The following is a 24,588-nucleotide window of genomic DNA, read 5'->3' on the forward strand; positions in this document are numbered from 1 at the left end:
AAATGTCCTCTGAAATCTAGCCATGGGTAATTTGCATAAAGCTTTTAAAAGTAGCATTTACCCGGTCCAACCCTGACTTGTCTCACTCACACACCCCAGGCTGTACACGTAGGAGGGAAGGCCTTGTCTAAACACCAGGAAACATCCGCCGATTGGTACGTTTCTCTATCCCGAACTTTTTAAAGATTCCAAACACTATCAAGATATGGCCAAAGGGTTTTTAATTACTACGCGTGGCATCGTCTCCAGTGGGGCCAGGATGTAGCATTGGAGTCCAACAGCTAAGACTGCCATAGGCGGAACCCATTCTACCGCTTGACACCTGTTCCCGGTGCCTTTTGGGTTTGAGGAAGACTCAACAGGTCATGCCCACAAGATGCAACGGGGTCTCGTTACTGGAGGCTCCGCGTGCTCGGTGGAGCAGTTGTCTAGGCCCGAGGTTGAATGCCAGGAGCCCCTCTGCTCCCTGGGCCTCTGCTCCCTGGGGATGGAAAGGGTTAAGTGCGGAGGCGCGGGAGCAGGGGGCGAGCGCGGTCCCGGCTCACACTAGGCCCTCGGAGGGCGAGCTCAGCCGCAAGCCCCGACCGGCGGACCCCCAACCCGGAGGCTGGGCGCGGGACCGCGACGAGGTGCACGCGCGCCCGGGCCGTGGGCGGCCGCACAGCTCGCGCTCCCTGCAAGCGCAGGACGCACGCAGGAGTGAGCGGCCGCTGCCAGCCCAGCGGTTGGTGGGGGAGCAGAGGAGCCCGGCGCGCTCCCGGCGGCGGGAAGGCGCGCAGCATCGCAGCGCTCGCTCATACAGGTGCGTGGAGCCTTCGCCCGCGCCATCCACCCTCCACCCGCCACCGCCGCGCTCGTACAGGTGCGCGCCAATGTTCGCATACGCATGCGCGCCTGAGATTCCCCCGGCCAGGCTGCGTGTCCTGGGCTCGGGTGGGCGCAGGGGTGGAGGGAGAGCGGCGAGCTGCGAGCGGTGAGGTAGGGGACCGGGCGCGGCCTGCGGGACTCTGGGAGGATGGAGAGACCTTGGGGATGGAAGGCAGGGGCGCTGCTCTTGGCGGGAGGTGGGCACTGGTGCGGGGCTGGAGGGGGAGGGCGGGTTCTTCCAAGGTAAGCACCAGGCTGGGCGTGGGAGGGCGGCCGGAGACAGTGAGTCGCCCGCGCGTGCCCCTCCCAGGCCTGGGTCCGGCCGCTCCCTCCTCCTGCGGCGCCGGGTTTTTTACAAGGGGGTGGGAAATAGGGACGCGGCACTAGCTCGAAATGTGGACATGGTTTGCTGCTCCGGGACCGGGGGCCCTTATGCTGTCTGTCCCCTTAGCCACACATAATCTGCGGGAGCGTGCGGGCCATGGCACGACCACACTTTTCGCCTGGGCTCATGGAGCCAGAGGGAGGGTCGGGGACGCCTGGTGGCCTGCGCGGGGACGTGCCTGACAGCTCAGTGGGGAGGGGGTGGAAGGAGGAAAGCGCGCTGCATTTAAATTAGGACTGAGTGCAGCGGCTCGCCTGCAGCCAGGCGACGGAGCTGGCAGTGGAGCCCCAGCCTTCCCGGAACCCTGCCAGCTCCGCTGCGCGGCTGGGACAGCCCCCTCCAGGGCGGTGGGGGCAGGTCCTGGAGAGTTCCTCTCTCGGTTGGCCCACTGCACCTGTAGCGCTAGACAGGATTGTCACGCCAACATTTTTAGCTTTTCTGAAGAACTACCTTTCCCCCTCCTTGTTAGTGTCTATTCTGGAGACAGGAAAAGCACGTCATCGCGGTGAGCACTTTTACTTCCACTCAGCCCACTCGGGAGCTTATCTCGAAGTTCCTTGGTTCCCCGCGGGTTTCCAGCACCCCTGCACTACCCACTGAATCGCAGTTACTGGGTCTCTAATTAGTAACCCCGTGGCTGTCTGTCAATGGCGCCCTTAAGCCTTTTATCCTGAGCGGCTCCTATTATTAGAACCCTCCCCGCCTCAAGTCTTGCCAGGCAGAAGGGAGCTTTCCCGGGTACCAGAGTTGCTGGGAGAAACCGGTGTCCCGGTGCTGATTCATTAGGCGCTCCAACGCTTCCTTCTGCTGTAACACAGCTAAGGTTCTGATGAGAAAAAAAAAAAATTCTACAGAGATTTTCAGTGCCAGCTACGAGAAACGGCTCATCTTATCAATAGGAAAGTACAGAGGGGAAATACTTAAAATATTTTGCTTGCAGTATGGAAGGTCATCTGTGGTTAAGGAAGAAGGAGAAAGCCTTAAATACAACTCCTTACAAGCCTTTCCCAGCAACGCCATCTTGGGGGCCACTACGCCATGAGAGGATGGAAGGGTCTGTTGTTTGAGATCACATCACCACTTTGTTCCCCGCTGTCGGTGGTCTCTGATGGGGTATGTCCCAGTACAAGTCGCAACATGAACAAAGGGACTTGCCTATGCTGTCTGAGCCAAGCAGCTCTCCCCTTGCCAGTGCTCCATCCAAGCTCGTATTCCAGACGTTTCCTAAACACCAACGGCATAGTTTACTGTGTAATAACAGCTTGGTGCAAATCTGGATCCACTTAGGCAGTGATTCTCTGGACCGCCCTGCGTGGAGGCCTGTGGTCAGAACAGCCCTAGGCGACTGGGTATCAGGACTGCATGGGGCAGAGCAGACTGCCTCTAGTAGAAGCCAGCCCAGCCTCCTGTGAGTCCCTGCAGTCCAGCCGTGTCTGCGCAGTTCTTTCTACACTGAGAGTGTTAGTACCAGCAAGTGTTTGTAGATTTACAGTGTAGGACTTTTATAATAAAATGCAAACTTCTAGGAGTCTGTTTTGGAAGCGTTCTGGCTCCTGCTAGACAGAGTATCATAATTAAATATTGTCTTGGAAACTGAGGTCCGGTGAGTACTGTTCAGATGGCTGAACACTCTTTCAGAGATGCTTGTTGATGTCTGCTGTGAGTGTGGTGTCATCATAGGTTCTAGGTACACAATTCTGGGTACCATCAACTGGATCTCCCTGCCTTTGCATCTTAGTCTCAAAAACATGAAGCATGAAGCATGCCCTGCCAGTACTTGTGTAAGAGCTCCGGAGGGAGTGTGAACATCCCGTAAACATACATAATGAAGACTCCTGGTGTGGCCAGGGGATTGGCATGGTGCATCAGCGGGGACTTTCACGTGCAAGGGCCCTAAAGTGTGAGGCAGATCACTAGACTTCAGTTCACAGACATTGATGAAGCTCGACACTGGAAGGCAGGATGGAGGGGCACATGGCTCAGAATGGAGACCCTGGGTCAAAGGGAGAGCCTGAAGATGGCAGGTGTGGGAAGAGGTTGTGTAAATAAAAGGCCTTGTCGGGATGTTTGGAGTCATTGCTTTGGTGAAGAACGGCTTAGAGCCACACCGCTGTGGCATCTGCCTTCACTGAATCTGGGATCTCCGCGCGTCATCTGTCTTCTGCCTTTGCTGCTATGGTGGTCTCTGCGCAGGATGTGGGCATCTGCTTTTGGATGCCTTGGTCAGCACAGCCCTTTAGAACACCCATCTTCTGAGACAGGGCCTTTGTTTCCCATCACATGGGACGCAGTCCTCAGTTCAAGGACCATGACTCCTGTTCAGGTCCTCACGGCTGAGAAAACGTGATGGCTTAAACAATAGCATCCGTTCATTTTGGTTGCCATCCTGAAGTCTTAGGGGTGGCATGTCTGCCAGTCAGTGCCAGATGTGGCAGCCTGGAGGCAGGGCTCCTGGCATGGCTGGGCAGAGGCCGCTGGACCTCTTAGTTATCTGTGTGTCAACTTCTTCCCTGGCAAATCATGGGCTGTAAGGAGCGTGTCCTAAGAAAGAGTCCCATGGAAGCTGGACCACTTTTTACCGGGGAGCCTTTAGTCACATAGTGCCATTTCCGTTACAGTCACAGCCTGCTGAGTGAAGGAAGAGCTGGACTCTACCACTCAAGGAGCTCTGGCTCTTACCCCAGGGAGAGGCCTGCATAGGTCACATCTAAGAGGTGTTTTTGGAAAGTGTCACTTGTCAAGTCAGACCTCCGACTGCTGACTCCAATCCCCCTTTCATAAGATGAGGGTCAGAAATCTCAATACCTTACACTCCCTTGGGGTCACAGTTTTAAGTCCCGTTACTGGATGAAGGAGCTGCCTTGAGCCCTTCCTATCCATTCGAAGGCCTGTGCACTCAAGAGGGAAGATGTTTGCTCTACACCCGTGAGTACCACAGTAGGCAGCACGGGGTCACTGTTGATCTTGCCAGTGTTCCTCAGATAACCATGGGACATGAGTGTGCAAGTGTGTGTGTGGGAGACCGATGCTGTGGCAAAACTAACTGCCAAGGAATTAAGGGAAAGGGGATTTGTTCTGGCTTAGGGTTTGCTGTCTGAACCACGTGGTGGGGAAGGCGTGGCAGCGAGAAAGAGAAGAGGCTGGGGGTTGCATTCGCAGTCAGGGAGCAGGATGGATGCTGGCGCTCAGCATGCTTCTTCCGTTTCCCTTTTTATGCAGCACAAGGATGGTGCTGCCCACATTCAGGGTGGGTCTTCTCTTTAGAGTTGTCTCTCGATGATTCCAAAGCCAGTCAAATTGGTAGTGAAGATTAATCACAACCAAGGCCCCATGGGTGGGGCAGCTCAGCAGGCAGGTGCCCAGGTCCCAGAGCTCTGAATGTGGTTTCTTCTTATATGACTCACCTTGAAGCTTTGTCCCAGTTTGAAGTGTCCCCTGAAAGGCTTGTGTTGGAGGCTTGGTTCCTGATGACATATACTTGATTGTTTGGAGGTCGATGCCACTCCTGTGCCAGCTCTTGTGATTGGTTGTGCTTGGTTCATTGTGAGTCCACTCCTCACGTTTTGCCTCTTCTGAAGGTGGCATTTGTCCATTGATTTTGGTCATGCCTGTGCCGGAAGCCACGTTGACGGCCAGAGCTGTGTCCTTGGACTTCCCAGTCCTCAGAGATAAATAACTTTCTATGTTTTATAAATGTCCCGGTCTCGGGTGTCCAGTTACAACCACAGAAAATGTGTTAGTACACCAGGAAGAGCCGATGGTGTAGCATGAGTCTGGAGGGTGAATTCTCTTTTCCTCAGACACCTCCATCTCTCTCCTAAGCTGTGCACTGACCAGTCAAGGCCTACTCAGAAAATGGAGGACATCTAGTTTTACTCAGTCTGCTGACTTTGTGCTAGCCTTCTCTAAACAGTGAAATATAGGTTGATATCCAGGTGACATATAGGTTGATGTTTGACCAAACATCTGGATAGTGTTGTACACCTACATGGATGATAAAACCAATCATTTTCTCATCTCTTGGTGGGAAAGGGAACCGAGAGACTGATAAGCCCTTGGCCCACAGCTATCCCAAGACAGCCAGTTACAAACTAGCTGTAGCTTGATCGTGGCCCTCCGTGGAATGTCTGCTGTTTGCTGCAAAGTGACCTTCTCTGCCTGTGTTCTGCCCCCTCCCCCAACCCCCCCCCCCCCGCAGTACCTCCTGAGCCTAGCATGCTGTTTCTTCTTGTACTGCATCTGTTTCCTTTAGCTGGAGCTGGCCGCATCTCACACCATCCAATTTCCAATTGTCTTAGAACGTCCCGAGTTTTCAGGGATCTCTGGGGACCCATGCCGCTAGGCAAGAGCTGCATCTGCACATCCCTTCTGTACAGAGTGTTTCCTTCTCTTGGGCTTCCGCAAGGCTGCCCTGAGTAAAAGCGCTTACAGTTCCCGAAGGCGCTGCACTCTGCCAAAAGGAACCACAGAGCCCTGTGCTTCTCTTCCTTGACCGTTTCCTGGGGGCCAACCTGGTGAGGCAGCATCACAGAAACCGGAACAGGCACCTGCAGTAGACTTGCTAAATATGGGAGTCTTTTTTAAATTGATTTTTATTGAGCTCTACATTTTTCTCTACTCCCCTCCCTGCCTCTCCCCTCTCCCTTCAACCCTCCCCTAAGGTCCCCATGCTCCCAGTTTACTCCAGAGATCTTGTCTTTTTCTACTTCCCATGTAGATTAAATATGGGAGTCTAACGAAGGAGGAGAGAAGGATAAAGCAGCTAGGACCTCAAAAACAAACAGAAAAGATGGAAGGAAAGGCGAGAGTGAGTCTTACCTGCCTGCCTCATGGATAACATGGGTTCAGTCCTCCAGAAGGCACATTTCAGCTACTTTCCAGAGAAGATTCAACTCATGCCGCCTTTGAGAAGCAGGCTTCCCTCTTAAGGTTAAACTGCACACAGCAAGGGGGCAGAGAGACCTACCATGTGAGAGGGGCCTGTGGGACTGTGGGTGACTGTGCTTGTGGCCAATGAAACAAGCTAAATTAGAACCTTTATGGCAGACAAAGGCGCTCTGTACTGCAGGAGCATATGCAATGATAGTAATTAGGGGGTCTTAATTGGGGGGTCTCTATTGCTGTGATGGAGCAACATGACCGAAAGCAACTTGGGGAGGGCAGGGTTTATTTAGCTTACACTAACACATCACTGTTCTTTACTGAAGGAAGTCAGGACAGGAACTCAAACAGGGCAGGAACCTAGAGGCAGGAACTGATGCAGAGTCCATGGAGGGGTGCTGTTTACTGGCTTGCTCCTCATATCTTGCTCAGTTTGCTTTCATATAGAATCTAGGACTACCAGCCTAGAAGTGGAACTACCCACAGTGGGCTGGCCCCTCCCATCAATCACTAATTAAGAACATGCTCTACAGGCCTGCCTACAGCCTGATCTAGGGAGGCATTATCTCAGCTGAGGTTCCCTCCTCTCAGCTATCTGTAGTGCGTGTCAAGTTGACACAAAACTAGCCAGCATAAATAGCAACAACAGTACTAATGCAGAGATCAGTTTATCAGACCGGTGCTGTTAAGTTGCTAAACTCACTTGTTCTTGGGGCCAGGTGTTTGGAAGGTTGACAGAGCATGTAGGGCTGTTTGCTTAGAGTCTGTGGGTACCCAGAGCTAGCAGGACCCTGCGGTGTCCTCCCCCATCCCAAAGGAAAGGGACACCTGGAGCTCGGCCCTCTTAAGACAGCCTGCTCCTTTCCACACAGTGTCATCTCCCTGCCTTCTCCGCTGCTATTTGGTAAAGTGTGACATTCTTAGGGGTGTCCCGAATATGCTTTCGGGACTGAGGAAGCGCCAGCAGAAAATGAAAGGTGCCTTTGTGGGACTACTGTGGCAAAGACCCGTCCAGGCTGGACCACTCTCACAAGACTCCCTCAGAGAGAAGAAACCAATGTCTATAGGAAGGTTACCCACAGAAGCTGCAAGGGTATTGGGCCACCCATGTGACCTTTGGCCCCAAAGGGAGATAATCGTAAATCCTCATTGCAGAGTGCCCTTGGGACCCTGTGTTGAGGTTGCCTTGCAGCCACTCCTTCCTCCGTACTTGACTCTTATCCAGCACACTTGGAAGGGTTCCAGCTCCCAGAGTGTGTCAGCACTGGAGTGTGGGGCCATCATGTGACCAAGCCAGGGTGCCCCACCCCAGCCTTCCTGTCTCAGCATCATCTCTTCCAGGCCTCCTCTTTCTGACCTCCAAACAGGAAGTGTGGCTTTGGACACCGTAACTGTGATAATAAGAATCCTGTTTTCTCTGTGGCCCCGAAGCAGTTAACACCTGCTGTTGAGGCTGAACAGGACGTTCCAGTTCGGGAACATCCTATGTTTGCGAACTGACAGTTTTCACAAGCGCAGGCACTGTGGATGAGGAGAGCAAAGGAGCTGGAGTCTGGCTGGGGGCCGCCGCCTACTTTAATCAAGTGTGGAATCAAGTGTGCTGACCAGAAGCTGCAGTATGGGACCTGCCAGGGCTTGGGCAGTCCTGACACTGTTGCCACTGTATGATCTTGCCCAAGTTTTAGTTTTATAAACCCAAGAGCTCACAAGTTTAGAAATTATTTCCTCCATTTTGTTTGCCTAGAACATGAGTAACCACATAAGTCACTTAGCTGTCCTGTCCCTTGCCTGGAGACAGTCTTACTTTGTCTAAGATTTCACACCTTGTACTTAGTGTAGGCCAGCTCACGCCACTGAAAAGTCTGTCGCTGAAGTGTTCAGAGTAACAAATTACAAGTGAAAAGACTTTGAACAAACACAGACTATCAGAACAGAAAAGGAGGCACTCCTGTTCCTGAGACTGAACGTGTTATTGTTGGTCCTTTGATGCAGGAGGAAATGCCCCATACTTCACACGTACAGTCTGCTCAAAGACCTGTCTCACCTCCCTTCCTGTGTTTTCCACTTTGTAAGCGACAGGCAGCATTTTTATATTTAAGAAAGCGTGTAGGTGGCATTACAGGTAACACCTGGCCAATCTTCAAAAAGGCGGAATCGTGTTGGTGGGATTCATTATGATTGGGCCGTGCGGATTTGAGCTCATGGATTTTAAGGTAAAGTTAGCAGTGCTGAAGAATAAGAATCAAGATCTTTTATCTTTGTTTATGTCTGAAAGGACAAGACAGGCTCTCCCTGCTCATCACTGCTTGCTTTAATTCTTCCAAAGGCGCTCATGGGTCTCTTTGTGGCCAAGGTGACAGAACTCTGTGGCTACCCGAGATCTCGCTGCCCCTTACATTCCATTGTCCACTCTCCTGGGGAGCCAGACTCACTCCCACAGGCCTTCGAGTCTGCCACTGGCTTCAGCAGAAATTACATATTCTCCAGGAGCATCACCTGCCCTGGAAGTTAGGTCCTGTCATGGCATCTTAGGTCTTGTGTCCACACTTAGATGGTCATGGCGTCTGATTCCATCTAAACATGTGGTAGCTTAGTCTGTCTCCTGATACAGCTCCAGGTGCCCAGCCTTGTGTACCCAGCCCATGGTAGGTGCTCTGTGTCCATCTGATAATGATTACCGATAAGTATTGTCCAGTTTCGGAGGACCAGTCAGAACCTGAGTGGATGCTTGGAAAAGCTGCAGGTTCATCAGCCTTGCTGGCCTCTCATTTCTGACGATAACACCTGTCACTGGTGAAACGTTCCATGTTGACTTTGGGCTCACGGATGGTTCCACAGTCGGACTGGTCCAGGCAGTGCTAGGAATCAGATGTTCTAGCTATACATGTAAGGTAGACTTACAGTGTGTGTACCTTTCCCCCAGGTCTCAGTGATTCCATCTGTGTCTGGGCGTCTGTCCTCGCAGAAGGCAGGGGCACAGCTTGCGTCATCTAACCCTGAATGCCTTGCGTGAACCAGCATTTAATCTCCACCGTTTTCTGTCAGTCCATCCACCTCTGATCCCAGTGAGTCTGCCTGCCTTGTAACAGAGATGGGGTGGATAGGGTTGCTCTGTAGTCCAGGTTTGAACACTCCCATCCTTGGGCAGTGGTCTTCATCCCCATTTGCTTTCAAGTGTTGTGCTTCAGGCTTGAAAGTAGAAAATGCGTCCTGTAGGATATGAAGCTATGCCCTGTGTGTGTTTCAGAATAGTGGGATATAAGACCATCCACAATTGGGTGGAGGAAACGGATGGTGACATCTATTATTTCATGACCCGGTGTCCAACTGGATAAGTGAAAATGTAATCTCTCTACATGATACTTCAGATCTCTCCAAATAGCCCTCAGCTGGTGATGGTCTAGGGTCCCAGGGGACGGAATCCTGCCTCCTCTCTATTATGCAGTGTGGCCTGACCCTAGCGTCATGCTGTAAATACGGTGAAACCCTGGGGACTAGAGTCTGACTGAGCGCGGACCTTTAAACACCATGGCCAGTGAATAGCCCTGTTAGCTCACATGGTTTATTAAACTTAAGGACTAGGAAAGCCAAATGCCTCTGCTCTCCTCTCCAAGGCCACCTGTGGATGTGCAAGGGCGATGGCAGGGCCACTGCTGGGCTGGGTTTGGTCTTTTGAGACCATGCACCTAATGTTTCTGAGAACAGATCATTTGCTTGTCTCTTAATCAAGACAGTGGTTCTGTTACTCATGCGATGGTTGTGATAGTGGCCACAGCTGTAGGGCATGTCCAGATGAGTACTGGTAGGGACATGTCCAGGTGGGGTGCCGCAGCTGTGGGGGCATGTCCAGATGAGTACTGGTATGTGCAGCTCACAGACCTCAGAATTCTGTATGCCAGATGAAGGGTTTGGGACCTGATTCAGTCCAGTGTTCTTTCTCCTGTGGTTTTCATATCTTAGATTTTTTTTTTACTTATGTTGAGATTTACACACACACACACACACACACAGAGAGAGAGAGAGAGAGAGAGAGAGAGAGAGAGAGAGAGAGAGAGAGAGAGAGAGAGAGAGACCAGCCAGGGCAAGTTTCCCCTCAGTTCTAGCTTAGAGTGAACTGGGACAAATGCTTTCTATGGTACCACCCTAAGCCTACCCTCAAGCCTCTTGACCTCGGGGGGCTGGGGAGAGTCAGCACTGAACTTGCCATAACATGGCCATGGCCATAGTGACTGGCATCCCATTTGGGGCTGAAGGGAGTATTTGCTGGGTGTGATTCTCTCCCCAAAGGGACAGTGACAGTCGTGAGGGAGGAACCTTCTGGACTCATGGCGCTTAGTCTAGAGCTGAAACAGGCAGTCGGGATGTCAGCTGCCTGGAGTCCCAGCTCATCAGCAACAGACATACAAGGCAGATATGTGGGACCGCAGCAGGAGCGCTTTGGGCACAGACTCAAGCTGCAGCTGCATCTGCTTGCTTTACGCCAGAGACCACAGAGGCAACTGTGGATCATGCGAAACCTGCCCAGTGATTTGAATTTGGAGGATGTATGGCCTGCACTCTCTCCCCTTCAAAAAGTGCCCCCAGCATTGTATTTCTCCAGAGAATGCTGGTTGCTCGGTGTTCACTGCACCTGTGAGCTGCTGAGGACCCCCCCCCCCCACCACTGTGGCTCAGTCCTCAGTGAGTCAGGAAATTGGGGAAGAGCCCCTACCTCAATCGCTGGCCTTCCCACTTGTATAGTCTGTGTTGAGACACCTGTTCTTGGGTTTGGGGTGTTTGGTGCTGTTCCGGCATACAAGGAGACAAATGTCAGTTGCACATCATTGGGTGTGGCCAGGCTAGGAGTGCGGGGGATACAAGTGGAACTGGGGAATCCATGAGAGCTCAGGGGCTCAAAACAGTGAAGGATGAGAACAAGGTGAGACTGTGTTCTGGGAGGGGAAGAGGAATCTAAGCACAGGTGCTTTTGATAGGAATAATGATCAAAGACTGGGGGGAAAAAAGGGGGGCCACTGTCCCAACATCTGTCCTTGTTTTTATACATTTGAAACTTTTAAGAGAGAACCTCAATACTTTAAAACCTGCAAGTTGTATGATTACAAAAGCCATATAGGTTTATTTTTTTAAAAAAAAATGGAAATCTGTTGGGTGTGATAGCACCTACCTGTAAATCCCAGCACGTGGGAGGCAATGGCAAGAAGGTTTCCAGTGTGAGGCCAGCCAGAGCTGTGCGGGAAGTTAAAGTGCAGCCTAGGCTGTGTCGTGACATCCTGTCTCAGGAAAGAAAAACACAAGGAGGACTCAGTGTGGTTATCCAAGAGAGCCTGGGCTCTGCCTTCCAGCACCCAGCATGCCCACCAAACCTGGGAAGTCTGCCATCTCACAAGTACATCGTATGGTGTGCTGTGTGTTGTATACTGTGGGGCATTTTATCTGGGTGCTTATGAGTTATAAATAAATATAACCAGGAAATATATATTATAAACTATGGATGTGTGTATGTATATATATATATATATATATATATAATATATATTAACTAGGGATACGTGCACATACACATATATAATATATATTATATCTCCCTAATTAATAAAAGGTATCACATTTCAGGTCCTAGGGGACACTGAAGTGGCTTGGCCTTTTGGGTAAGAGGTTTATTAGCTATTAGTGCCATAGACAGACAATGTGCCAGGAGTTCCAAAACGTTCAGACCTATTCTTCTAACAAGGGATGTTTCAGAGTGTCTGGGGGACTATGCCATGTAGCCGATGAGCAGCCCATACAGTACACGCTTGTCGTCAGGTTGTCTCTTGATTCCCAGGCTGCAGAAGAGGGAAAGTTTAAGACCCTTTATTTAATTGGTGTGTGTGTGTGTGTGTGTGTGTGTGTGTGTGTGTGTGTGTGTGAGAGAGAGAGAGAGAGAGAGAGAGAGAAATGAACCACGGCTAGCTCCGATGGCTTAGGAACTTCCTTTTTTTTTTTCTTTTTTCCAAGACAGGGTTTCTCTGTAGCTTTGGAGCCTGTCCTGGAACTAACTCTTGTAGACCAGGCCGGCCTCGAACTCACAGAGATCCTCCTGCCTCTGCCTCCTGGGTGCTGGGATTAAAGGCGTGCACCACCATCGCCCGGCCGGAACTTCCTTTTGAAAAGTCAGGATTACATCAAGGAAAGTCATGAGTATGGCACCTGCCATTTCTTTGTAGAAACTGTGTGTATGTGTGTTGTGTGTGTGTGTGTGTGTGTGTGTGTGTGTGTAAGAGAGAGAGAGAGAGAGAGAGAGAGAGAGAGAGAGAGAGAGAAAGAGCGCAAGTAACAGAAACATGAGCTTCAGGAGTAAGAATTTTGGCTCACAGGAGAATGGAGGTTCCTAGGCAAGGCTGTCTTCCCTACACGTCACATCCCTGCATGGCCACCATCCTGAGATGGTGGGCTCACTGTCTCATGAGCAGCTGCCTCAGGGAAGGCTCTGGTGGCTGGGAAGAGAGATGGGTGGTAACTAGAAACACATTGCCCTATGCATCACCGACTGGCCCAAGGTGCCTGGAGGCAGTTTATTGGTTCTTGACTATGAAGCATCAGGTAGGCAGAGCGATACCTTTCCCAGAGAGGCTGTGGTCCTGTAGGTGTGGGGGACACAGGCGGGATATGGGAGAGAAGCGAAGGAGTACTGTGCATCATTGGAGTTTGTCTCAGGTTTGTAAGTTCATCAACAAAGTAAAGTGAGCTGGCTGTAGCAACCTGAAGGATTCGTTTTCACACCTGGCATTAGAGCAAAGCATACAACTTAATTTTGTATAAACTGATACCCACATTAAACATATAGCCCAGTGTCTACGTTGGGAAGCCATACACAATCTTATGTTTTTATTCCTATAAATGGTAAATAAATAGAAACTTAGTGTTGTTTAGATATTTTTAAGGCATAGAAGGTCATATTCTTACAGAGAAAATGCGGTGCAAACTATATTTATCTAAAAGCTTTCTGCAATGCATGATTTTATGACTATTTAGGAAAAGAGGCTTTGGCACTCCTCCTCTGCCCTGGCACACTCCTTCCCAGCAGCTGGCATCACTGAGGAGAGTCTTGTCCTAAGGTCAGGAGCAGGCGGCAAAGGCTTCAGTTACCGTACCATAATGGTGACAGCGCTAGGCAGGAGCCTACAAGGAATCCTTGCCCTCAACAAGACCTGACCACAATGCAGGGAAATTTCCACTTCCAAACCTCCATTTGGTTTGGAATTGCGTGGAATGGGCTTAGCAGAGCCACAGCTGCCAGAGTTGTTCTTTTCCTTTATTCTATTTTGCTTAGATGTTTGTAACTTCTGAAAGCTGCTAGGGTTTACAGTTAGTCCCCTAATACGAACACAGCTGCTCCCAATTGTACAACCCACATTGCTTCCCTGCTGTACACCCTGTGGTACACAAGCATAGGGGTGGGGGTTATCACACCAGAGTCAGACAGCTCAGGCGGTCATTCCCATGGACAGACGGTCCAGGAAGCCATTCCATCTCATTAGGGAGGGCCTGTGTGTGAAAATGGCCTGCCTGCCCTGGCTGCTTTCAGGTTAAGCCGCAGTCATGACTGATCCTAGTGAAGAACCCAATTTTCTTTAACACCACCTCCAAAAGGCCAAGGGACCCCCCCCCCCGTCTTGCTCATTTTGGGAGGTTTGGTACCTCTGTTTCTCTTTTGAGCTGGGGAGAAGTGCAGCCAGCCTTCAGGTAACCAGATTTCTGAAGTGTGACCCTGGCTTTAGTGGGGGACATCATGGTTGCCAGCATGCTCCTAACTTGCTCTGCACCAGCCTCAAAGAGGTGAGACCGACAGGTTTTGCTGCAGCGGTGGGGTGAGTGTTGCTGGCTGTCACAGGGTGACAGGAGCACCCGTGCTCGAGGAGGAGCAGAGTGAGGCTACAGGAGATGTTCTGTATGCCATGCTCAGACCACAGGACTCAGCCAGCTCACCCTGCCGTCTGTGCTGAGGGGCATCATGGGACACCGAGGAATTCAGTGGGGTACAGTTAAAGCCATACTCTGGAAATGTGCTTCTAAAAGTCATGTTGGGGTCGTGTGTGTTGGGGTCATGTGTGTTGGGAGTAAGCAATATAGCCATTAAGAAACACAGCAAGCGTGCTTTTGGAGGTAACTGAGTTTCCTTTTCCAGAATGACTCGGAACTAGAGTTAGCTCCATCCCAGGCCTCCTGACCAAAGACAGATCCCATAGATGTGGGCCAGACCACACCACTGCCTTAGCATAGCTTCAGCTTGGATACAGTAAAATGCTCACTCAGTGAACATTCTTTCAGGACTTAGGACCTTGAAATGACCAATCCCAAGCTTCTCTTTTAGAGTCTTCTGTTGCTTGGTCCCCCTCTCAGGCTGTGAAGCCAGGGAACCAGATAGTGCTGAGGCCATGTCCCAAGTCAGAAGATGTTCTAAAGGTAACAATGGTCTGCTGTCCCTCACAAAGGCAGCGCCAAGAATGGGCCAGTCAGGAAAAGCAGCTCTACTTGGTCTCATCCAGTGAGGTTTCCAGATATTTCTGCATAAGACATGTATCGTGTCAAGCTTCTGACTTCACTTTCCTTCAGTGCTAAGCCCAAAGGAAAAGCTCTACAGCCTGCGGGGTTCTGGGGCACCCATCTTTCTTGTGTTTGAGGTCATTCTTACATCCTCATTGCTGTGGACCAGCAAGTCCTTCTGTTCCCTGGGCTGATACACAGCTGGATGGAGGCTTTGTTGGGATGGTCATAGGTCAACAAAGGACATCATGTCCTGTATCCTCCTTGGAGTCCTCTGACCCATGTGCTTGACGAACAAGGCTTCAGGTTCCCAAACCTCCCTGGCATTACCTCTCCTGAAGATCTTAGTGCAGCGCCACGGGCAGAGAGAACATGCCAAGTGAAGCAGATCTGGCATGGAGGGAACTTAATGTCTCCAAGTTCCACGATAGATGTCAGTGGCGAAGTGGCTGGAGGAACAGGGTGGGGGTGGGGGTGCCGCACATGACATGCCTCTATGTTATCCTCTTCATCCCGTGACAGAAATACCTGAAAAGCAACAGGTGAAGGTTTGGGGCGTGCTGCTTCAAGGCTTATAACCCGTTTCTGGGGGGTAGGTATGACAGCTGGGGCTCTGTCTGGGATAGTGAGCACCTGCCCAGGGTGTGCTCTGCCTTAGCAGATCGGAAAGCAGAGAAATAGGCGGGAAGGAGATGGTGTGTAACCCTCAAGACAGCCCCAGCTCCTAAGCACACATCTATGCAGGATAGTGATGAAGGTGGCCAGAAGAAATTCATAACGTAAAACATGAGGGGATTTTTTTTTTACGGGGGTAGGTTAAATTGACTGCACAGGTCTCCAGCAGGAACACTGCAGGTGACAACATCCTGTTGCAGTGTCAAAAGGTTGGGCATGCCTGCTGCTTCAGGCAGCCACAATCTCCTCCAAGGGCACCAGTAGCTGGGAGCTGTGTGCTCAAACATAAGGCTGGGAGGGACAGCTCACATTCAAACCATGGCAGCACTTATGCTGTGGGTGGGGGAGGGAGAGGGAGAGGGAGAGAGGGAATGGAGCAGGCCCTGAGATGCTCACGGAAAGTACCCGAATGTTCCTTCTTGCCTTGGGGAAGCAAGTACCTTCTCTACATTAGTGCCAGTCCCTGAGTTGCCTCTGCTTTTCTGGTCATGCTCTTCAGAAAGCCAGGGTACAATTGGGCCACACTGACCTGCTGCTCAAATCCCCTCCAGCAAGGTAGGGAATCATAGACCAGTGCCTGCCAGGGCAGAACTCTGCCTCGTATTCTTAGGGTCCTGACACCCTGCCACACCTCTGCGGCTTTGCCTTGCTTCTCCTTTACCCCCTTCAGGATATTTGGCAACTCTGCCTCTCCGAGGAAGAGACCTGATTCCAGTAAGGACCACAGGGGTGGCAGGTGGAGCCCCAGGATCAGATCCTTGATGGTTTCAAATATTTGACACATATTGATTGCAAGTGAATAGGATTGTTGTCCAGAAAAGTCAAGGAGACTGCCAGCACTCTAATGAGGTCTGTAGCCACGCTGTGCTTCCTCAACACACGGTCTTGGTTCTGAATGTACTTCTACTGGGTTAAACTTCACATTGATAGCTGGCAATGTCCAACTTATGGAACTAGCCACATACTGGGTTTACTTTACTGTGATCAGAGCTTCTTCTGGTGATATCTGTTGCCTGAACTGGGCCTTTGTTAGTCTTGTGCCAGAGGGGGACTGAGTGATTATGTGTTCCCTCTCCACCAAACTCCAGCGCTAATCAGACGTTTGGCCACCAGACAGAATACTAACTGCAAGTGGTGAAGGGTCAGGGGTGAAACCATCTCCCTCAACAGTGAAACTCAACGCTTCCCGCTTTCCTTTTGTGAACAGGAACAAGACCCTGATATCCCACGAAGGAGGCAGCAGAGGGAGGCCCCAGATGACAAATGAAGAAGGCCTGGGATACACACAGGAACTGTCTTTGTTGACACCCACCCAGAGGTGGTAGTTCCCCAGGTGGACTGCGTGGGTGCAGAGCTGCCACCCAGGACTCAGACACACACCTCAGCTGAACTCTGGGCTGCACAGCTGGAGGCTAAACAGCGGAAGCCAAGGATTTAAATGTGGTCACCCCCACCCCTAGAGGATTTTCCGGTCCTGGGGCTGCAGCGTTGTGAGGCAAGGTGACACAGAGGGTTCACAGAGTCAAAAGAAGGGCGTGCCTTGGTGGACCAGAGGCATCAACCTCAGTTCTCCTGAAGCCACACCAGAGAGCAGCAGCTCAGGGCTATCGGAGGGACGTGCGAACTGCGACGAAACTGCTTTGGCACCAAGCTGGTTGGTTCACCTCCACCCCGACGGATATAGCCAGAGTTGAGGATCCTGCGGTTCAAAAGTTCAGTGGGAGTTGGGCGCGTCCTCCTCACAAGAGAGAAGAGTGGGAAGGGCAAGGTGGGAGTGGCGTGAACAGGGAAGGGGGGTGGTGGACATATGTGAAATCTGATCTGGTGCCAGGGGAAGGGTGTGTTGCCAAGGACCCCAGGGCAACGAACGCTCAGCCTCCACCAGGCATGTGTGACTCCTAAGCTGGCAGAGACCGCACACAGCACAGCCCGCTCATGGAGAACTCCGTGGCGCCTTTCGTCCTCTACCCGGGGACGGAGCCCGGGACTCCGAGAGAGGACAGCCTGCCGCTGCCAGCCGAGGAGGAGGAGGGCGCTGCGTCCCCGGCGCAGACATCCTGCAGTCTCAGCACCTCGCTGTGCTTCAGCTCCGGGGACGACTCCCCACCGCAGTCTCGCGCCTCTGCCGCGGAGGGCGCCGAGGCCTCTCCTCCTCCTCATCGCAGCGACTCGCGTGTGGTGGAGACGCAGTGGGAAGTCAGCAGCGCCGCGTCCCCGGAGTCCCCGGAAGAGTGCGCGCGCCCGGAAGAGCCGGCTTCGCCGGAGGAGCCCCCTTCCCGCCACGAGGACGCGCGCCCTGCGGAGTCTCTTGACGAGCTCGGGGAGCTCGTGCCGCTGCCGCCCGGGGTCGGACCCGCGCACGGAGAACCCGACCTGGTCATCGAGGTGGCCGGTCACCGGCTGCGGGCGCATAAGGCGGTGCTGGCGGCGCGCAGCGACTACTTCCGCGCGCGCGCGTCACGGGACGTACTGCGGGTGCAAGGCGTGAGCTTCACGGCCCTGCGGCTGCTGCTGGCCGACGCGTACAGCGGGTGCATGGCGGGCGTGCGGCCCGACAATGTGGCCGAGGTGGTGGCCGGCGCGCGCCGCCTCCAGCTGCCCGGGGCTGCGCAGCGCGCCACCGATGCCATGGCGCCGCATTTGAGCCTGGATAACTGCTACGAGGTGCTGAGCGCCGGCAAGCGGCAGCGGCTGAGCGAGCTGCGCGACGCCGCCTACCGCTTTATGAGCGACCACTATCTGGAGGTGCTGCGCGAGCCCGCCGTTTTCGGCCGCCTGTCCGGTGCCGAGCGCGATCTGCTGCTGCGGCGCCGCCTGTGTTCGGGCCGCCCCTGTCTGCTGGCCGCTGCGCTCGGACCCACCGGGGAGCGCGCGGGCAGCCGTCCGCAGAGCCCGTCCGGGGACACGGAGTCGCGCGGGGACGCGGCCGTTTATTGCTACCAGACGGAGGCCGGGGAGTGGCGCGAGCTGACGCGGCTGCCCGAGGGCGCGCCGACGCGCGGCTGCGGTCTCTGCGTGCTCTTCAACTACCTCTTCGTGGCGGGCGGTGTGGCTCCCGCGGGACCCGATGGCCGCGCGCGCCCCTCGGACCAGGTGTTTTGCTACAACCCGGCCACCGACTGCTGGAGTACCGTGCGACCGCTGCGCCAGGCGCGCTCGCAGGTGCAGCTGCTGGCCCTGGACGGCCACCTGTACGCTGTGGGCGGCGAGTGCCTGCTCAGCGTGGAGCGCTATGACCCGCGAGCAGACCGCTGGACCGCGGTGGCCCCGCTGCCCCGGGGCGCCTTTGCAGTGGCCCACGAGGCTGCCACCTGCAATGGCGAGATCTACGTGTCCGGGGGCTCGCTCTTCTACCGCCTGCTCAAGTACGACCCCCGACGTGATGAGTGGCAGGAGTGTCCCTGCAGCAGTAGTCGAGAGCGCTCTGCTGACATGGTGGCCCTGGACGGCTTCCTCTATCGCTTTGACCTATGTGGGAACCGCGGTGACGCTCAGGCTGCAGTGGGTTCAGGTGGTGGGGTCAGCGTCTTCCGCTACCATTGCCTGGCTAAGCAATGGAGCCAGTGTGCCGTGCACCTGCGGCCCCCGGCCGCACCGTCAGGCCTGCAGCCCTTCCGCTGCGCCGCCCTGGATGGTACCATCTACTGTGTCAGCCGCGCGGGGACCTGGCGCTTCGTGCCTTCTCAGGACACTGAGGCTGGCAGCGAAACGGGACCTGGTGGCAGCTTTGAGCCCGAACCCCTGGGATCCCCTCTGGATGTCCGGGGTGTACTGTTTCCATTTGTGCTCAACCTGCCTGAGAAACCGGACCGCGGGGAACAGGGATCAGCTGCCTAGGACAGGATCAGCTGTACAACTCCACTGTTCAGCAGCTGGGGTGGGGGGGGCAAGAGAGTGGGCTTGAAACCCCCCCCCAGTGGGGAGGGAGGGCAAAGAGGGTGCAGGAAAGGAGGACGCTATCGATAGGGCAGGCTGCTGGCCATAGCGCATCATGCTAACGCTTTTGATAGTAGAAGCTTCGCTGGTTCCGAAGACACTTTTGCAATGCTGTTTTAAGCCCCGCTTTGCAGTACTGGATTCTCCCGTTGCTTCACTTGCTTAGTGGGGTTCAGGGCATAAAGTTTGGGATGATGCAGATAATCTGATGCTTAAGGGAAGAGTCGTAGAGGCCACAAATGAAGTCAGGGGTGGACATGAGGTGTAATGAGGAGCCTGCCCAGTCCCTGCTGCAAGGCTCTCACGCCTGAATGGGATCCTGAAAGTAGACCAGGCATCAATGCAACTGCTGAGGGAAGGTTACATCCCACACTGAGGTTTAAAACCACAACTTATAAGATCTTACATGACCTGAAAAGTTCCCTGCGTGAGACATAACTTCAAGAATAATGTACCAAGTACCAAAGGTGAATCTTTGTTGACGAGCATGGTTTCTAGTCCCAAACATACTGTGTCCAACACAGACACACAACCAGGCCTGTGTCTCAGAGCCAAGGCATACTTCGAGGCAAATGTGGAGAGGATGTTATTAGCGAGGGTGATCATTCATCCTTGCTTAGATTTGAAGTCTTTGGTGATGAAACGTTATCAGGAAGCATGCTGAGCAGGAAAAAACAGCCAGCAAGGGAGTCCTCCTATTGAAAAGACCCTAGGACGGCAGACTCTGCATGTTCACCCGCTTCCCCATTTTAGAATAAACAAGGGCAAGCTTACCCACTCTAAGACAAGTTAAAATCACATGTTGACAGTTGCACACTTTGAGCTCTCTACTTGGTTATGTTTTGAATGTGTCTTCTGTGATTCTGATGAGGGAGATGAACCATCTCCCAAGAAGGTGTGATACCCTAAGTAGTAGGACATGGAGAAACACATATGCTTGGAATGTAGTTTAGCAAGTGTCGTTTATCTAACTTCAAACACCCTAATAGAGTTGAAAGGAAACTCATACGTAGACAAGGTTGCAAGGACCCAAACCAAATCAGTTCTTGTTTCTCTCATGAGTTAGGATGCTGTCCATTTTGAGCATATACAGACAAGGCTTACTATTTATTAGGATGTTAAGGACCAATGCATGTTCCCAAACAACTTGTTGAGATTCTACATCTGGCCCATTGTTTTATTGCAACAGGGTCCCTATAGGTTGAGAGTTTCTGGAACGCAATTAGAGGAAGCTCTGCACATACCATGTCATCCCCATAGAAGTCAGTGCTTAGCTGGGAATTGGTTAGGCTTTAGAGCTTGCTCTGAAAGGTCATAGTGAAGTGTGTTTAGAAACAACCAGCTTGGTTATTCTGCAAGATCCAGAGGAATGGAGTTGAAGGTTTCTGTTTAGATGTTCCAGTTGCTTTGTGCTTGCTCCTGATTACTCATAAACCAAGAGGATGTCTTGGCAACTTGGTTAATCATCTTAGGAAAGAAAAACAGACTTCTTTATGCCTGGTTTTATTGGTCTTTCTTAGGAGTGTCCTGGAGGAGGGGGAGCAAAGTGAAACAATGTTACTCTCTAAACGATGTTTAGAGAGATGTCCCTTTTATATTGTAACTCTTTTTATTTTCATTCCTTCAGTACCTAACTTATAAAATGTCATTATGTGGTTTTGCCTGAGAAGTCATTCCTCTGGCATTCCCTTTTGAAATTTGGCCTTTTGAGTGACACGCCCCGGGAGAGGATAGATGTACACCAGAGGAGTCTTCCTGTGGGGACTGGCATGCTGTTGTGCCCCACAGAACACAAACACAACCCAGGGAAGTCAAAAGGGTAAATGTATTAATGTGTGGACCGTGCAAGGAAAATTAGTTCATTAATCATGATTAGATGTGTGGCCAACCTGTTTTTGAGAGCATATAAAATATTTTATATCCTGTTTCTAAATAGTGACCCTTATGAAAACAAATACTGCAGGCCCTGGCATGTCTTAGCAACCATGCACCTTGTTCTTGGGTTCTGGGAGATTTACTATCCATCTGTCTTAGATTCATTTCATGTTGACATAAGCAAGTCACGGGAGAGAGGGTTTATTGTGGCTCAGAGTTCAGGTTACAGTCCCTCATGCTGCGGAAGTCACAGGGCAGGACCTCGAGGGAACAGGTGATATTGATCTGCAGTCAAGAGACAACCTTGAATGCACATTACCGCCCAGCTCCCTTTTCTCCAGTGTATACATTCCCAGGACCCAGTCAGGAAATGGTGTGGCCCACAGTGGACAGCTCTTTCCATTTCAATGAATGCAATCAAGGTTAACTCCCGACAGGCATGCGTAGAGGCCCACCTTCTGGATGATTCCAGGTCCTATCAGTTAGCACTAACTTTAATGCCTCCCACCCCCAACAAACAGACGTGAACTCTGTAAGGTATTGGTCTGGTCGTGAGGGGAGCAGGCATCGCTGAGATGTGCCTCCAGGATGTGAACCAGGGTAAGTCCTTTCATATTCTCCATGCTGGTCACACTCTGCAGCTCAGTCCATCTAGGAGGCTGGTTGATGTGAGCACAGATCTGACTATCAGTTACAAGAGTCAAATAAGGCTAATATGTTTGTGACACCCATTCATAATCTCAGGACAGTAACCCTTGCACGCTGAAGCCCCGGGCGTTTGAAAGAACAGTGCTGCTTTAAGGGGAAAATGATCGACACATGAAAGATTGACCTTTTGTTTGGCTGATGGGTAATTACATTTGTGTTGCCAGGGCTCATTTGGGATCCTAGGCAACGAGCTAATGTTTCTTGGTTTTCTTTCTGTTTTGTACTTTGGCATGGGACAAGCCCCACCTCTACTGCAGACTCTTGGCAGCTTTGCGGACTTGGAGTGCAGTGATTCGGCTTCTAGAGAAAGGATGGCAGGAGTTTCTGTAATTCCAAGAAAATGAACATTGTGGAAATTTTGTTGGCTGCCTAGTTTTAATTTCTTACCTGTGCTGGCTTTGCTATTTCGACAAAAAGCAATGCCCCGTGATCTCTAGCAGTCCCGGTGACGACTGTGCGAACTCTTAGCAAACTGTCCGAATGCCTTTGAGGCGGTCTGCAGAAGTCGAGGTGAGGCAGGATTTAAGCACCTGGGATGTCTTTGTGGGTGATGGGAGCCCAAGCATGCTTTAGCGTTGTGTCTCAGTTTAGTGCCTTCCCCAGCTCACAGCTTTCATCTTGATTCTCAAACAATATCACTGTCCCCTTTCTTTTTTGATATCGTTCACAAGGAAGTAATGACCCCAGCTAAACATGGAACCGTGCCAACACTTCAGCTGTGCCTGCACTTCGTCATAAATGACAAGTGGCCATGTCATTTATGCTCTGTCCACGCCCGTGAAGAGGACGCTGGTCCTGGCAGCAGCTTCACGTGGCTCTGTGCACAGGTTTGGGTTGAAGTAAAAGCCTAGGTGTATTCTGATGTGAGATTGCGGTGCCCCCCAAACCTCCCATGCTCGGTAAATCGCTCACCAGTACCTACTAACTAACACTCACATGCTGCACCTGTTTAAGGGAGGTCGGGTCAGGCCAGCCGTTGCTGGATGTGTAGTTACTGTGCTAACGCTTGAGCTTTCTCCTTGGCAGAAATACTGTAAAACCCTTTATGTTTGTCACCTGTGCCAAGACGAAATAAACCATGTGCCAGTGCTTCTGAAATTCTGCTGTGCTTGCCTCTCTCCCTCTGATCCCCAGAATGGCCGGGTGTGGTGTGGCCCCACAGTAACTGGACTCTGATGAGTCTTGAGAGATCTAGGGTATCACTGCAGCCAGCTTCTGTGGATGCTGAGGTTTCCTCCACCTCTCCATCAACCTTAGAGTATTCATGACCTTTGTCTTCATACCTGTCTTCATAGCTAGCCCCATCACAGCCAGGTCTTGCACCGGAGACTGGGGTGATGGAGCCATGAGGGCTGTGTATGGGCTCATGAGGTCCATACAGCCACCAGGACCAAGGAGTGGTCACTGCATGCTATGGATGGGTAGCGGGGCTGGGAATTCAGAACTAGGTAAGAGTGATTCAAGCCAAGCCTGTGCTGTGGCTCCTGTAGGCAGAGCAAGCAGACTGGCCGCTGTTGGCCAGTGTGACCGATTCTGGGTTCTAGGCTTTGGTGGCGATGGGAAAGTGTGTGTGTGTGTGTGTGTGGTGGGGGTCCTCTCCACCTCCCTGACTCTGTCTGACGTCGGGATCCTCTTTAATTCTCTGACTCGGGGTAGTTCAGAGAACATAGCTTTGCATCTGAAAGTCAGAAAAGGGTGTGGGTATTGGTCTGTCTGAGGGACGTGCGAGCCAAACCCTGTGCTGTTTTTCCTAGGAACCGACTGATTCAGGGGGAGGGGGTGTCTCTCCCCAGCATCAAGCTCTAGCATGTCCAAACATCTTAAAACAGAAAGTACAGGATATAGTCACATCGGCCAACCACACCTCTTGGAGAGGGTTCATGGGGAACTGGAGATGCAAGCACCCCCTGATTTGACTGGGATTCCTCCATGTATGGGACTGGGGACCTCCTACATCACGTGGCCTCCAGACAACCCCAGGAAGCTCAAAATAAACTAAAACAGGCCTAGCAGCTGAGAAGAGGGAACCCCACTGAACAGAGGGACCTATGTCAGCTGAGGAGAACCAGATGTGCAGAGTGGACCCAGCTGAACATAGAACCTGGATGAGCATGGATGACTATGAGCTTGGGATACCCAGATGCATGGGTGTTGCCTACATGATCCGGGTAGGAAGAAGTTTGGGGTTGGCTCTGGAACCTGGACAAGGGCCACTGAAGGGACTGTAGCCAGCTAAGTATGGCACACATGGCTCTGGCGGGCCTTGCCCTTCTCTCCCATTCCCTCTGCCTGGCTAAAAACCATTAGATTCCATTCCTACACAATCGATTCCCTTATTTGGCCCTTCCTCCTCCGGAGGCTGTTTAACAAGGTCTAGCCATCAAAGTATTGAAGTCCAAAAATCAAAAACCCCCTTGATTTAAAAAAAATCAATCCAATCAAAATTAGACACCTCATTCTAACACAGGGTTTCCCCAATTACCTTATAAACTGCCGTTTGCCCATGGGTCATGCCTGTCTCCTCTCCAGAGGCAGTCCGTTGTCCCTCCCAGGACAAATACCCCTTCCCTTCTCCCTCATCCTCTGTCTCCTGTCTTGTCTCTTATTCCCTGCCCTTTGTCCCTATACAGCAAGCAAATCTTTGTGCTGAGATCTTCGTCTTGGGGTGTCCTGGGCTGATACTGGTCTCTACAGCCACTGGGAAGAGAAGTCCAGATCCTCGGAGGGCCGCAAAG

General features: G+C 52.1%; 1 protein-coding gene across 4 annotated transcripts; it reads left to right on the forward strand.

Moving 5' to 3' along the window:
• Positions 1–534: 534 nt before the first annotated feature.
• Kbtbd11 (kelch repeat and BTB domain containing 11) lies at positions 535–22,951 on the forward strand. Of its 4 annotated transcripts, none has more exons than XM_075986277.1 (2): positions 535–862; positions 16,542–22,951. In XM_075986277.1, the coding sequence occupies exon 2, from the start codon at positions 17,270–17,272 to the stop codon at positions 19,169–19,171; it is 1,902 nt and encodes a 633-aa protein (XP_075842392.1). In that variant the 5' UTR covers positions 535–862; positions 16,542–17,269; the 3' UTR covers positions 19,172–22,951. The 4 variants fall into 4 exon arrangements, with proteins under 4 accessions (XP_075842392.1, XP_075842391.1, XP_075842390.1 ...); XM_075986276.1 differs by having other exon boundaries at positions 535–802; XM_075986275.1 differs by lacking the exon at positions 535–862 and adding an exon at positions 875–978.
• Positions 22,952–24,588: the final 1,637 nt, after the last annotated feature.

Source organism: Microtus pennsylvanicus, chromosome 9 (assembly GCF_037038515.1).
Source record: "Microtus pennsylvanicus isolate mMicPen1 chromosome 9, mMicPen1.hap1, whole genome shotgun sequence".
In the NCBI taxonomy this organism is placed as follows: domain Eukaryota; kingdom Metazoa; phylum Chordata; class Mammalia; order Rodentia; family Cricetidae; genus Microtus; species Microtus pennsylvanicus.